This window comes from Lipophrys pholis (assembly GCF_963383615.2).
Source record: "Lipophrys pholis genome assembly, chromosome: 7".
NCBI classification, from domain to species: Eukaryota; Metazoa; Chordata; class Actinopteri; order Blenniiformes; family Blenniidae; genus Lipophrys; species Lipophrys pholis.
This window is the reverse complement of record NC_137638.1, coordinates 16,305,111-16,319,866: the sequence shown is the minus strand read 5'-3', so window position 1 is coordinate 16,319,866 and position 14,756 is coordinate 16,305,111. Positions and strand designations below refer to the sequence as shown.

The 14,756-nt window shown below is 39.7% G+C and overlaps 1 protein-coding gene across 1 annotated transcript; it reads right to left on the bottom strand.

Moving 5' to 3' along the window:
• Positions 1-4,142: 4,142 nt before the first annotated feature.
• On the bottom strand, positions 4,143-14,241 carry LOC308112493 (melanopsin-A-like). The gene is made up of 9 exons (XM_080468053.1): positions 13,253-14,241; positions 9,968-10,101; positions 9,619-9,822; positions 9,168-9,339; positions 7,605-7,766; positions 6,745-6,852; positions 6,485-6,650; positions 5,937-6,083; positions 4,143-5,774 (listed from the first exon to the last, which is right to left on the bottom strand). Exons 1-9 carry the CDS (start codon positions 13,417-13,419, stop codon positions 5,367-5,369), a joined length of 1,668 nt encoding a protein of 555 aa, XP_080324179.1. The 5' UTR covers positions 13,420-14,241; the 3' UTR covers positions 4,143-5,366.
• Between the last annotated feature and the right edge of the window lie 515 nt (positions 14,242-14,756).

Here is a 14,756-nt window from a genome sequence, read left to right as displayed (position 1 = left end):
ATAGCTTTAAATGATTCAGACATTTTTAAGAGTTGGTTTGATTGTGCTTCGGATTGTGATGGTTCAGGATCTGCGTGGGTCCATTATATCAATGAGGGTCCTCACAAGGACAGAAGTACTAGTGTGTGTCTGGGTGTGTGTACACTTGCCATCCAAGCCCATATATCAGTGACTGGAGGCAGAGCTTTAGAGTCAGGAGGTCTCAGGGGATGATCAAAGCATCTGCTCCATTCAACACAGGCTGATGCATGACCAAACATCAATACGATCCCCCCCGACACGCACGCACACACATACACACTTTTCCTATCACCCTACCCTACCCCCCCCCCCAACATATCTGTTACTTGATGACAGTCATGCGCATAGAATTCTCTCAATAGGAATTAGCCAGGGCGTGCTCTTTTTAGTAATGCAACACACACACACACACACACACACACACACACACACACACACACACACACACACACACACACACACACACACACACACACACACACACACACACACACACACACACACACACACACACAAGAAATCAAAGTGTTGTTTGTCAGTTCCTTGATTCTATTTATTACTTGGTACAAATGTATTTCTGGGGTGATGTTTGCTTCCAGATGTTTCATGTACGGAGAAACCAGTGGTGTGCACTGCTCAGGTGGGAAACCAACCACACCAACAGTCTTTAAAATCTTCTGCCGACTCTGACTTTTAGTTCCTTTTAGACATCCTCTCAATTAGATTCAAGTCAGGTTGTCTGGGCCATTGTGCCAGCTTCATTTTATTCCTCTGAAACCAATTCAGTGTTCCCTGGGCTGTGTGTTTGAGAGGATTGCTTGCCGAAATGTTGTTTCTTTGTCATCATTCTGACCAATGGCAGCAGATTTTATGTGTCAACAATGTCTCAGTGCATGTTTCCATTCATCCTTCCATCAATAATATTAACTTTTCTAATGCCATATGTGGAAACAAAGCCCCACACTATCATGTTCCCACCTCTAAACTGCACTCTTTCACTTGGTGATGTGAAATGGCATTTTTCCTCCAAACACATGGTGTATATTTCAGCATCCAAAGAGTTCCCTTAACGAAAATTGACAATTCTCCCAGAATTGACAAAATGTTGTGCAGCAAACTTTAAACAAGCTCAACATGCTGCTTCTTCGGATATTTGAGTTTTTTTTTGTTGTGAGTTTACATCGAGGCCATGTAGTGGTTGTTGATGTTGTTGTATGCATTCAATCGTAAAACAATGTACTATCACAGCTAAAATGACAAAAAAAACAAAAAAACAACTCTAACCTGAGAAAACCAGAACTCTATGGTACAAGGGTAAAGACGGAAAAAAGGTGAATGAAAGATGATCAGCACGCTACGCAGCCTCTGGGTGTTTTTGCTGTTCTGTACTGTATTGAGGTCTTTCTGAGAAAAAAGTTTGTAAATTACAAAAGTGGACTTTGCCACAACAAAGGAGCCATAGAAGCAGGTCGGAATCAGGGCTTCTTTAAGTTTTTCCAATTTCCTCAAAGCATTGCTGAGGGACCTGGGTAACTTAAACTCTCACCTCATTGTGAGCCCCATTATTCTCAGTGTTTGATTAAATGTTGAAAAGGCAGAGAGCTTGGCAGTGTATTCAGAATTGGCAGAGGGTAAACGAAGAGGCGAGCCACTACTCCCAGTGTGATGAAATTGGGTGTTAGACTCTTTTTAGTTTAGCACAATTTTCCACAATGGTATTATAATGCATAATATGAGAGATGGAACTGGAAGAGTAAGGTAAATGTGAGGTTGAATAACCTGATAGCAAGATCTTTGAGGAGATAACTTGTTTTTATGGATTGGTTTATACATATACTGTACTCTCACTCACACTACATAATATCAAACAACAAATATGACAAGAAACATTCAGGAAGAAAGTGGCAAACCTTGGGCCAGCCAGTACGTAGGTAAAACTTAAAGAGCCTTTAAGTTGTGGGCTTGTCACAATAGCAATCACATCCATCAACTGAAATGGTGATTATTATTATTAGTCAAGTTCAGTCAACTATTTCTTTTTTTGGAGCTTGAGTTCAATTTTAGATCTTTCTCTTTTATGCCAATCACTTACAAAAACATTGGGGTGATGATATTTCTTGAAACTTTTCTAAAATGCTTGTGTTTACATCTCAACTCATGAGAACGGCATTTATCTATTACAAGTAAAGCAGACGTTTAAAAGTTATCTATGAAATATTTCAAAGAAAAAAGAAAATAACTCGAGGATGCGATGAGAAAATCATGGTTGACCTAAATATGATTTAGTACCCCCCTCTAGTGGATCGTTTATATATCACTACACATGATATAAGCGGCTGATTGTTGTCAGTTTGTTTGAACAAAATATATTTTTTCTCCACAATAGCAACCACAATTTTAGTTTCACAATATCATTTAGATATTGAATATGTTCTCTCGCATGAGTTAGATCCGAGTTTTTCTGCTGTTATAAGGAGAAACTTAAGGACGCAGCACTGTAAGAAAGGGATTATGTAAATATCTCAAACACCATGTGACCAAAATGTGAATTGTTTTCTTAAAGAAAGTCCGGTTTATAACATGATCAATGAATGCACAGCTATTCACTGTTTTCCATTTCAAATATATGGCATATGTTCTTTATATATGTACAACTGTTGTATCTTTTACAGTCATTTTAATGAATCCCTTAATCCCACAAAAAAAAAATCAAGAAAGAGAATTTCAAAAAAAAAAGTTTTACCTTTGTTTTGTTTGTTTTGAAAACAATTTACAACTGTTTTCCTTCTTCTGTGTCCCCCTTTTGAAGCTCTGACTTTGTAAACCACTGGGAAGGGTATCAACTGTGGTCCTGAAGGGTCCCCGGTCCTGCATGTTTTGATTATCTCCCTGCTGCAGCACACCTGAATCTAATATTGACGTCATCATCAAACTTGTAAAAATGCCCAAATAAGGATCCACTGATTTCAACCTGGTGTGTTGCACCTGGGATAGACCTAAAACATGCAGGACTGGAGTTCTACTCGTGCATCATAGTGAAACATTTAATCTACAATCTTCTCACAAACCAAGCTCATCTGGATGCAGTGACTGATTATTCATACTGCCTGTATGTCCATGAGTGTACTGCAAAATTAATACATTTCACCTTTTTCTGACAAAACAACCAAACAGGAGTTCTACTCAATTTTATTGATTTCATGTACATGATTGTGACGAGAGAAAAAAACAAACAAAACCTGAACGAACCAGTTGTTCAGAAAACAGAACATACGACATGAAAAGCAAGAGACACAATCAGTCCAACAACACAGAAGCACATTTAGGATGAGACCGTTCTGGTGAAGAAAATACTGAGTCCATAGAAGTGAAGAGAGGCTAACCTTTCTGAAGAACATCTGAGACGACGTACACATCATGATTTTCAAACTACACTATCATCAACAATGTGGGTGTTTATTAGCAAATCAATCAATTACAGAAAATCTCTGCAACTTGCACTTATGACTTTTACTCCGGGTATCTTTCTGCCCGAGCCTGGATTCAAACCCACGTCCCTTCCACTCAATGTGTTCATATATGTCATTATTATCATTGTTATGGCTTAATTTGGCTTTGTGAAGAGAGAGTTGTAAATCATTACTTGACTATAATTTTTTTTTATTTTATTGTTACATAATCAGATGCCCTATATCCAATTGCTTTCTGGCCTGTAAGTTTTCCTTTATTGTGTTGTTTTATTTATCTGATCGTAGCCTGAACCGACGGACTAATCTGAAAGTAAAAGATGTACATGTGGGGACAAAAAAGATATTTATCATCCATGAAGGAATACCTTAGAAATTCAGACACATTGAGAATGATCAGAATTCCTGTTGGTGCATTAATATAGAAAATAATAATAATCCAGCACCAATAAAATTGAGAAATGACAAAGAGTGATTAGTCATGTCAAAAATCACTAGGCATTACTCATATTTTATCACCAGTATATTTTTATTAAAAAGAAAATAATAATCATATTGATATATTCCATGTCTGATTACGGTGTCCCACAACAGTAATTATAAAGTTACCCTCATTGGGTCAAATTAGGGTTTGTTCGTTTTTGTTTTTTTTTTACATATAGTGAAAACTGCCTCTGATGAAATGTTTCAACATTTATCCTCAGTCTGAAATGTGTTTTCTTACCTTCACACTCTCATTTTTGAAAACATGCATGTTACAAGGTTTTGATAACAAAGTGGAACATTCATTTTAAACCCTCATAAATGTGTGTGTGTGTGTGTGTGTGTGTGTGTGTGTGTGTGTGTGTGTGTGTGTGTGTGTGTGTGTGTGTGTGTGTGTGTGTGTGTGCGTGTGTGTGTGTGTGTGTGTGTGTGTGTGTGTGTGTGCGTGTGTGTGTGTGTGTGTGTGTGTGTGTGTGTGTTTTCCCTCATGACATTTAAAATCACATGCATACATAACACACACACTTGTACAGTGTCCACACAATAATGCATGACAGACAAAATTTTATTTTTTATGAGTCTCTTTGGACCCTGCCTCAATACTTTGACCAGTTTCACATTTCAACTGTTTCATTACCTCACTCCCACTGAGGTACTCACTGACTGCTTGGAGAGGTCTATACTGCCTACAGGGAGTACTGTTATGAGACTAGAAATGAATATGTGGACTTCACAGGCTTTAAGCATAGCCTTACAAGCCAATGTTATTACTTTGGCCTCTTGTCTTTTGATCACCTGCTCCCTCGTCTAAACTGGATTTTCTTGGTGTGATGCAATCTTCTCATGTATGTGGCATTTTTACAAACACTAACTGTTTTCTCAAACAAGCAGGAAGGCATTGTCCAATTAGAAAATGTCATATTTTTAGTCTGCAAAGGAGGATCAATATATTGTTTAAATACAAACACAAAATAATAATGTCAGTCCAAGCATTTTCTTTGTTTGAGGGTTGAAACACACTTTCATCAACCTCAGCTTAAAGCTAAACTTAGAAACCAGCCTGTCATATCTGAGCCCCTAGCCTGTGAAAGTATGTTGTTACACCTGTCATATTTGAGGGATTTAACAGAAAGCATGCATGCTGAGCCTTAGGGTGCCCTTGTCCCTGCCAAAGTCTGACAAACACAGTGCAGTGCGTGCCGGAGTCCGGTTGTATTGTTTCATTTGGTATACCAGCTTCTGGTGGTGCACACGATTGGATTTTTAGGATTACAGTGGAAAACAGTGTCGATGATTGCGTCGACATCAGCACAGGTTTAGACAAGGACTTGAAGGGTTTTGTGTGAAGAAATGAGTAATGTAACATACGTAGAAAAAAGACAAAAGTCCAGCTGATCAAGTAAGAAGTTCCACCGCCTCAAAAACTTCCGATGAGAAGTTCCGGCTCACAAAAACATTGTTCTCCATTGCCTCAATACTGTCCTCTAAGCAGACACTGTCCTGTTCGATGAGGCTGCTTTCAGCAGTGGGACTGATGACGATTATGCGCGGGACACTCTGTGGGGTTCTGGGGTAGGTGGGCGTGTTTTGGCCAAAGTTCAGTGATTCAAAGGAGTCGCTCCTGCGTGTGCTCAGCTCGTCGCTGACGCCGCCTCCCTTGTTGCGAGCCTCTGAAATCTCATTGGTCAGACTCTGGCTGCGTCTCTTGGTAAGAACTAGTAAGGGAAGAGTGGCGATGGTCAGAGACTTGGAAACCAATTGGTGGTCACAGGTGCTCAGTGGATCACTCACGGTAGATGGGTGCTGGCGATGTATAAAGAATGAACGTAAAAACACATACACATGGGGACAAAATAGTTTGCAAATCATGAATACGAGACGGATGAGAGCATGCGTGTAAAAATGCTAAATAAGGCAAAACCAGAAAACCAAAATGTGGGTAAGCTCATTTCACACTATTCTCACCCTCTCCGTTGTCTGGGACTTGATCATCTTGTTCTGATATTGTATCTTGCAGGATCTTCCTCTGCAGGAATGATTATATGATGACATGCTTCTGAAGGAATCCCCTGGCTTCCTGCCCAGGGGCTCCATTTCCACATCCTTTAATACCTGCAGGAGAGAATCATCTGTGATTTTAGATTACTTGAACTAAATCAAGGAAGGGTACACTTTTGTGGGTAAATTCCTCATCGCTAACAAGTTGCCAAAATCAACCTAATTACTCAATGAGGACAGAAAGACCTTTTTACAATCGCTGGAGTGTCAGAGATTGAATGTATTTGCCAGTTGTTAGATGTTGTCCATTAGCTGTTCACCCCTCTCAATAAATTGTCAACCTTCTAACACGTGCAATGGTTTACTTTTGCATGCACACATTTATAGAACAAAGCCTTGGATGAACACTGAATTACATCCATGAATTTTGCAGAATTGGACCTGGAGTTAATAAATACATAGTAGTTTTTACTCTCCAAATGGAAATCAGATGATAATCTGTTTTAGACAGTTACCCTGTCAGTTGGCTTGGAGATAATAAAGTGAGTCCTTGATGCCGTGGACTGTCTGCTAATGACGGAATCTCTGAGGGAGGACTCGCTGATGGAGGAGGAGATGCACTCTTTTCGAGGAGTTGGAGACAAAAACCACAAGCAGGGCACTTTCTCTGCCAGAGTCATCCTGTGGAACACAAAACATCACATACATATGTATACATTTGGCTCATTAACGTCTCCGCCACATACGGACAATTGAATAAGTAGTCACTATTTACCTGTATTTGTTGTGAATGATAGCATAGATGATAGGATTGTAGATTGCAGAGGCCTTTGCTATGACTGCAGGCACAGCTTTGGAGTACGGTGACAAGATGTTGGCATGCCTGAATGAAACACAATAAACTGACTTCATTCCTCACTTTTACCAGATTGTAAATCGCAGTGATTCATTTTATGGTTTGTAAGTGCAACAACCCAAATCGCAAAGTACCATTTGTCCCCGGGGTTTTTTAGGGTAATGAGGGGCCATACTTGGTTAAGGATTAGCTCAAATCTGCCTGCTGCTAAAGAGGGTTGGTAGTGTCCATTTGCTTGTGGCGTGTGTGCGTGTGTGCGTGTGTGTGCGTGTGTGTGTGTGTGTGTGTGTGAGTGTGTGTGCGCATGCGTGTATGCACGTGTGTGTGCGTGTGTGTAAATGCCATTTCAAAGTTACATAAGTGCATCCTGACCTACTGTGTGGTGGTGCAGCAGAGATATGTGGTTTAGTGAATATTGTGATAAGTTGGGTGAGCAGAGGACAAATGTGAGGCTCCACCGTCTGTTACGTGCCACTTATGCAGGGTTGCTTGGCCTCTTGCTGACACAACATTACATAATGACACAATTTAGACCAGGTTTTAATCCACTCTTGCTCTAATGCAATTTAAAGCAATAAAACGATGCCCTCGGCATGTATTGTGGAGCTTGTTTTGTGTATGCTTTTTTTTTTTTTTTTGTTCGAAAACAACAATAATGAGATAGTGGTGTGGAGTTCATCTCCATTATATTGGGACGTGTTTATAAAACATTGGCTACCCTTTAACATGCATTATAAGTGTTAAAATAAAAAGAGCAACATAAAAGAATGAAATCTTACCCAGCCCAGGAGATCAGTGTGACACAGGCGTATGGCGACCAAGAAAGTACATACACCACGATGACAACAAATGCGATCTTTGCCAGTTTCCACTCGCTCCTGATGGACTTCTGCTGGATGAGGGTAGATTTCCTCACCTGAGTCCCGAGACGCTCCACCTCCCTGTAGGAGGAGCAGAATGAAGTCCTGTGAGGATAAAACTTGAGGGATATCTTTCCGATTACATTTGATCCATTTTTCATTAATCCCTCTGTCCATTCATCTTGGTTTGTGGGGCACAAAATCCCTATTGATTAATTAATATTTAATCTGCATACATCCAAAAAATAAATTACAATAAGTCGAATGAAATCCTGAAATAGAACTTTACTGTTTCTCATCAAAAGTTAAGTCACTGATACATCTCATGCTCCTTCAAGGAATATATCTGTCATGATTTGTGGTGAACTTAAGAGCAGGCTGAAGGTTTACAGAGTTTATTGAGACATTCAAGAGGTGAAAGTATCTAAAAAGGGTAATCCAGAAACAGAAGAATCCAAAAAGCACTAGAGAAACAGAAAGAAAGTTGCAGCATGTCTTGACACGAAGGAACAAAGACAATCTGGCAAACGGACACATGAGGGAAAGGGGTTTTTTATACACAAGGGGAAGGGAAAGACAAAGGTGAAAGACCACAGTCAGATGCACAGAGGGGAAAAGAGCAAGAGGGAAACATTCTCTTGTTTCATCTTTTTTCACAGTGAAGCAAAAATATTCAGCAATATGAACTAAGAAAGATACATTTGTTGTGCAGCTTTAATTTGTAGGGTGCAGGATAAAACTGGAAAAATGGTAAATAAAGAATTTCTTCTTGCTGCCCTCTACAAAGAAATGCAGAATCTTCAACAAATAAACAAAAAACGGTTTCTACCCTCAGGCAAACACCTCCTCCACACAAAACCATAATCCCTCACTTCTAATTAGCAAAATTTTTCCATTGTTCATATTTCATTTATTTTTATACACTCTTTTAAAAAAAATTCAGATTTTGTTATTATTTTGTCTGTATTGAAGCTGTTTGTATAAATCTTTCCAAGAGTTGTTGACAACATTTCCCCCACACACAAAAATCTGGAATTGAATCATCATACATTAATATTGTCAGTGTTTTTTCAGAAACCATTTCCAAAACGTTGAACCGCCTTCAAAATGACCAAGCATATCATTAATAACATAATTCTAAGGACAGGAGGACAATGATGCTCCATTTCACTTTCTGTTTTTCATTAATTTGGTCATGATAACTAATTCATTTACACACAGTTGATCTCTTGATTTTATGTATGGATTATTATGATTTTTTTTATATTATTATGATAATAAAATTTTATGTATTGATTATGCACATGCAATTCATACTGTTAACCTTTCCCTAATGTAGAAATACAAGCTCAAAATACATATAATTGTGATTAAAAATAATAAGCTCCACGCCCACGAACCTGAAATTGGATAATGCTTCTACAGGAAATGGGTAGCTAAATGCTTGGAAAGAAAACGCTATCCGGCATACGAATACTTTACCTGGTTGTTTTCCTTATGGACAGAAACATCAGAAGGTAGCAGTAAAAGATGATTCCCAGTGGTAAAAAGAAGACAAAACAGCACAGCATCATTGTATAGCTCCTATTGGCTGTCGTGTATGTAACATAATCCCATGTACAAGAGGTCATCAGTCCCTCTGGGATGTAGGAGCCTAGAAGAAGAACAAATACAAGCATGTTTGAGATGAAGAAGACAAGATCAGGTGAGAATGAAAGGCGTTGGAGGTTAGTATGTATGGCGTCGTCGATTCAAAAACTTCAGGATGACTGTTTGATGGTTCCCTGCATGACTTCTACAACTGCACCAAAACAAGCCCCGTGTCTCTTCCTGTTAGGCTCAGACGGGACCGAGGAAGCTATTAATTAGTTTCATTTCAGTGGCAAGTGAAGGAGAGCGATGGAGAAAAAAAGCCCAGCTTCAGGCGACTCACTCCAGCCAACCAGCGGAGCCAGACTCCACGCCAGAGAGTAAAGCCAGACCAGGACGATAGCAAGAGCGGTCCTTCGTTTGGAACTCCAGTGGATGGTCTGCAGGGGCTTGGTGATGACCAGGTAGCGGTCAATGGAGATAGCCAGGAGGTTTATCATGGAGGCGATGCCGAACAGCGCTCCACAGAAAGCGTACATCTTACACCCTATATATTAGGAACATGGCAAAAAAAATAAAATTTTACTATGGATGTGGCCCACTGCTTTTAAATTCTACACATCAATCATGAGCTGAGAGGTCAGAACGTGTCATTATTTGAAGAAAAAGAAAAAGAAACAAAAATGAATTACCCATCTCTCCAAACACCCACTCCTTGTACAGACAGTTGATGAAGAAGATGGGAGACTGTGTGAAAGCCATGAGGAAGTCGCTGACCGCCAGGTTCATGATGAAGTAGTTTGGCAGGTTACGAAGCTTCTTATTGCTGCACTCACAAACACACAGGAAAGCGTCATTAAAACATATGCTGCAGTGAAAATAACAATGGAAGGGTAATAAATGTGTTATGAAGCAGATCTCTAATAACCACTCTACTAATGGCATTTAGGTGTTTGGGAGATTTTTCATGTTTTGTGTCCAGTTATTTCACTCAGAACATAAATATATAATGAATAAAAAAGTAACATCTCATTTATCAGAGGATTTTCACTGGTTGTTTTTTTTTAACCTGAGTTATTGGGTAACACACATATGAAGTAATCATACCACAATTGCACTGTTCGCAAACTGTGTCATAGACGCCCTAAAATATTAAAACGGTAAAAACAGCTCCAGTGTAACTTCAGCACCTTTACAAGGCCAGTGCACTAATATTCTCTTTCACTACTGTGTAAAAGAGGTCTTACCAATATCTATTTTATTGAGACGGAGGAGGCAAAGTAGATAGATATAAGCCCGTCACAACACAATGTTTACTGGTATTACATTTCATTCTATTTTATCTTATGTATTATTAAGAATGAGCAGGCTTAGACATTCGTCATATACTGTATGTGCGTTTACGCCATTATAACTACATTTTATAATTGGATGATGGTATTCTGCATTTATTTATGTAGTATACACACAAAGACCAGTACATCACAGGGCAACCACAGATCACACGGACTCATTTCTGCCTATAGCCAATTTTGTGTTTTTAATTCATCTCATATACAACAAAAATATAACTTATCAATTCATTAACTTAAATGCGGGCTAATTAATTGGGCTGTGTAGACTTTAGTTTTATGAATTAGTTGTAACCCATTGACGCCATGAAAAGTGCTGTGTCACTTATCTAAGACTATGCTGCTGATCGGCCACAGTTCTTAAGATTTTGATTCCTTTGCAACAGTGGTTCCAAGAAATGTTCTCAGATCTCGGATCACTGATTTGCCAAATCATCACAGTGATGCCAAACATTGGTGGAGAAAGTTATGTTTCTTTTTAATTATGTTTCCTTTGCGATGTGTGAATATACTCTTTACAATATTCGAGCAAAACATCCATTGCTGTTCTCTTACACAAATCCATATCAACAGGTTACACGACGTTTTGAGAATATTCAGAGTAAATTGTGAGGAAATGAACTTGCAGAATGAAATGAGACCTATACTACAAAGTGTTAACACAAAAACCTCTCACCTTCACAAGACGAGCTCCTGTCTGAACTTGTAACTCAATGCTATTTAATTGTCAGAATGAATCAGTTATAAGTTCATTGTCAAACAACTCAACTCTGTGTGAACCTGCATTTGGATGAGCTTGATTAAGCACCATATTGACCTGTTGTCTCCTGCCTGTGCAGCTCTTTATCGATCCACCTGTTGCTGTCCGTGCTTCCTGAATTCAAATTGGATGCACCCAAACCCAACCAAACACCAAATAATCAGACTTGGTGCGTTTAGTTTTTTTGACACCTTTTATGCATTTGTCTGTTTTTATGTCGCTGCTGTGTTCTGTACACACACACACACACACACACACACACACACACACACACACACACACACACACACACACACACACACACACACACACACACACACACATGCTGCAGTGTGCATGTTACAACAGTATTCCTCTTTCCTAGAAAATCATTATATTGGATGACAGCTCACCAAACACACTTATGTATCTGTGTCACTCTCACTTTGCCTGTGTGTGTGTGTGTGTGTGTGTGTGTGTGTGTGTGTGTGTGTGTGTGTGTGTGTGTGTGTGTGTGTGTGTGTGTGTGTGTGTGTGTGTGTGTGTGTGTGTGTGTGTGTGTGTGTGTGTGTGTGTGTGCGTGCGTGCTTCTCAGAACCCATAAAATCATGTGCAGTGATGATTTAGTAAACACAAATTATCAGCACAAAACAATAGAAAAAAAACCATCTAATCTATCTAAGATGATGGACAGATGGAATATGAAAGCTCCTGACAATCCGCCTAGAACACACACACACACTCACACACACAAAAACACACACTGACCCACTTTACATGACACTGTTAAGTGGAAGTCTAAATTGCACAACACATCCACTCCCACCTCGACCTCTCAAAGAAAATGTATGATTTAAGAGCGTCTCATCCCGCTGAATGACCTACAATATCAAAGTGGATTGTCCTTTGTGTTTTACAACACCTGTTGCATGGAGCTGTAAATTGACTCTGACAATTTCATGGTTGATTTAACTTGTGTTGGATTTATAGCTACATGCACAGTGCCTATAAGCAGCCACCAGTCTTGTTCCATTTCTTTATTTCTTTTTTTTTTCTTTTAATCTCTTTTGTTGCTTTTGGACTATTGCCAAATAATTTGTGGTGCTTTTTAAGTTAGCACTGAGTGTAGTAATGGTGAGGTTCACTCTGCACTCATATGGTAATGGACGTACTAACCAGCTGAGCAGAAGCATATGCACAGTCTGAAAAGATGAGAGGGTTTCATCTTCATTTAAAAGGCTGCTATGTAATTATATGCCATGCAGTTAGCATGTCAGACTGCCCAACATTAACCTCACTTTTTCTTTGGTTGTCACGTTATAAGATGTATTCAACCACATGAATGCAGACTATATCATTACATATTATATCATTATAATGATATATATTGTTTGTTATGTCAAGCGTTGGACTTTTGGAGTGTAAAAGATGTGGCTGACATTCATCCTCCAGTGAAAATAAATACAGAACACACATCTCTACTTGCACTAATCTGCAGTAAAATAAAAAATGGGAATATATTTCTACCAATGTAAATCCAATAATTTGTGGTATTTCTGTATGCCACACTATTCATTCAACTAACTGAGAGACAATCACATCTCCATTATTACATTTCTCTGGGGATGAGCTTATGAGAGTGACCTGGAAAGGAACACACACACACACACACACACACACACACACACACACACACACACACACACACACCACTACCAGTACTTACTGAACTCACCCTTTAAGGCACTAATATATGAGTCAGAGACAAATTAGATTTTTGGGGATATAGATATAGACATAGATATAGACATAGATATAGATATCGAGATAGAGATAGAGATAGAGATAGAGATAGAGATAGAGATAGGCCAATCACACAAACCTACCTATAGATGGCAAACATAACCAGGGCGTTCCCAGTGATGCCCAGTGTCCCAATGACAAAGACAAATACAGCCACGATGTAGTGAGCATGGTCAGGCACATCCACCTTGCTGAAGAAGCTGCTCTGGGTTTGTGCTTTCTCCGGCTCCATGCTCTCAGTGGACCACATGGTCTACCAATTTGTATTCCACTTCATTCTGCTTGTGTGGGGTCTCCATATTCGCATCATTTGCAGAAAAAGAAAAGACGCATTCGAAGTCATACAGGTTTTAGCTGAAGAGGTCTAGTTTGAAGAGGCTCTACTTTACGGATGGTTAGAGGGAGACTGCCTCTCTTGTTCTTCTTATTCTAAACCATTTCTCCAGTCCTATCCAGTAGCAAAGGATGACCTACACATTGTGAAGATGTGAAATGTCAAATCTAATTAGCTTCATGTATCTACTTCAGGAGGATAAGCTGGAAAAAAGAAAGGGGCAGGCTGCACCAAATGATATGCAAAGATTCATTCAAAAATGTCTGAAGGAAAAAGCACAACCCAGAAGAGCTCATTCTTTACTTAAATGTCCACGGGAGTTGATGTCCACACCTTTAAACATGTTGGTCATCTCCAAAGGTACTTTAAAAGAGCATCCATTCTGTTATTCCTCTCTGGTCTCCAGTTCAAAAAAATTGTCGTCCACCTGTACGGTCCAAGTAATTCCTGCCGGTTACTTCAGTTATTGAGTCCATTACATTCGTCGCCACATTAAATCCCACATTCATTTCAAACTGTCACTGTCCATCCACTCAGTGTTAGCCTGCAGCTTCTCTGCTCATCACACCAGCTGTGCATCAAACTCTGAATCGGTCGCCTGTCTCTGATTATCTTGTGGACTAGAGAATTCCAACCTCTCATCTCTTTCTCTGCCTCTCACTCACTTCCCCATCTCTCTCTCTCTCTCTCTCTCTCTCTCTCTTGCTCTCTCTCTCTCTCTCTCTCTCTCTCTCTCTCTCTCTCTCCCCCCTCTCCTCCTCCCCACCCTTCATGTAATACGGTCCAGCACTGAGCTCTAACCCTGTAACCACCCGAGTCTTACATAACAGTGGTGATGTTCACTAACGCGACTAGTATGAAACAGCCATTTCGACAGAGTGCTCTGGACATTTTAAACTTGTCATGCGTGCAGCGGTGCATGTAAGTCACCTTGCACGTCACTGGCTTCCTGCCAGTGTGTGACACTCATTAACATGCCGACAAGTTTGTGGCACCTCTTGAACGCGCGCAAGTTCTCACCCATGCGGCAAAATCGTATGCATGTTTCTGTCTGATTGGTATCATATTCACAGTTTCAGACAAGCACAGATTGTAAATCCACAAAGCTTACTACACCTTACCTGCTCCCTCCACATACATAACATTGACGTGTGTGAGGCTCATCCAGCACAGGTATTACTTGTGTCAACAATGTCTCGCCTACATCTGAGACAGTGTGCCTCGTCTCTAGCAGTTAGAACATTTTAATCAAA

Coding starts and splice junctions, on each gene's coding strand:
- LOC308112493 (XM_080468053.1), bottom strand. CDS start 13,419: ATGTGGTCCACTGAGAGCATGGAGCCGGAGAAAGCACAAACCCAGAGC. Junction 10,102..13,252: donor GTTATGTTTGCCATCTATAG/GTAGGTTTGTGT, acceptor TTGTGAGTGCAG/CAATAAGAAGCTTCGTAACC. Junction 6,853..7,604: donor ACACTGATCTCCTGGGCTGG/GTAAGATTTCAT, acceptor TGTTTCATTCAG/GCATGCCAACATCTTGTCAC.